The following is a 1238-nucleotide window of genomic DNA, read 5'->3' on the forward strand; positions in this document are numbered from 1 at the left end:
TATCAGCACCATAACATGGACATACTGCAGACATGAGTGAACATGTGCATTGAGAACACCGGCCCCCGTGTCCTTATTTCCCTTCTATTGAGAGACAGTGAGTGACGTTATCATAGGGGACTTGTGTATGTTCCACCTGTCCAGTTGGAAATCTCTCTCTCAGGGCAAGAAACACAAAGGAAGCAGCAGGTGGGTCTTTCCTCTTGGGAAATTTTCCTGAATCCAGGAGCGCAGCTCTGGGTACACACGGATGGAGGAGTCTGAGGGAAACACAGAATCATGCTTGGTACGTGAGTCAGCAGCAGTTTTGACAAGACAGCTCTGTTTCTCCCTTCATAAGCAATAATGTAGATCATTAGCATGAGTCCATCCCTATGTCCCCCCAAGCTGTACCATCTCAGTATTACTGAGACGTGTAACAATGGGTTGCTATGGTAGCTGTCTTCTTTATTTCTAAATTATTTACATGTATTATTGAAGTACCTGATGAATTAGTCAGCAGCAGTTTTGACAAGACAGCTCTGTTTCTCCCTTCATAAGCAATAATGTAGATCATTAGCATGAGTCCATCCCTATGTCCCCCCAAGCTGTACCATCTCAGTATTACTGAGACGTGTAACAATGGGTTGCTATGGTAGCTGTCTTCTTTATTTCTAAATTATTTACATGTATTATTGAAGTACCTGATGAATTGACTTTACACAAACTGGCAACAACCGCTGGGTTATTTTCTCTTTAATTTAACCATTTTATCTGAAATAATTCCCCCCCCCCCGCCTTTTAAAATTTCTTACTGTAGTGTGCATGAGTGCACCAGGAACAGAGACAGAGAAAGTGAGGAGAAAGGGGAAAATCAACCACCCTGTCCCCAGGGGGAAGCAATCCTTTCTCCTCAATTCTCCCTATGGGTTTCCAGGCATCCACACAACGGTGCCCAGTATCATTTTTAAGTCGCCAGGTCCAAGGACTTTAATCACACAGGTGGCCATGTGGCCTCCAGCTGCCTTAACCTCTACACCATTTTCTAGACACAGGCCTTAAATGGTTCAAATTTATTTATGTGCTTCTTATATCAAGGGAAGATAGAGAGGCAGACACTCCCAATGACCATGCAGATATCCACCCCAAGTCTGCTAAATCACATGCATGTGTATATGTACCTGGCAGGAACATAGAGCCTCACGATGTAAACCGGGCTCCTCCCCAGGTCTAGAACATGCCCTTCCTGCTGCCCAACA

General features: G+C 44.5%; 1 protein-coding gene across 1 annotated transcript in view; it reads right to left on the reverse strand.

Moving 5' to 3' along the window:
* LOC102468669 (vomeronasal type-2 receptor 116-like) overlaps nucleotides 1-1238 on the reverse strand; it is a gene marked incomplete at its 5' end in the record, with an annotated part of 8394 nt that overhangs the window by 2792 nt on the left and 4364 nt on the right. The window contains 1 exon segment of the mRNA XM_014592170.1: nucleotides 137-260. Coding sequence (XP_014447656.1) covers nucleotides 137-260 — 124 coding nt within the window.

Source organism: Tupaia chinensis, unplaced genomic scaffold (assembly GCF_000334495.1).
Source record: "Tupaia chinensis unplaced genomic scaffold, TupChi_1.0 Scaffold000668_1, whole genome shotgun sequence".
In the NCBI taxonomy this organism is placed as follows: Eukaryota; Metazoa; Chordata; class Mammalia; order Scandentia; family Tupaiidae; genus Tupaia; species Tupaia belangeri.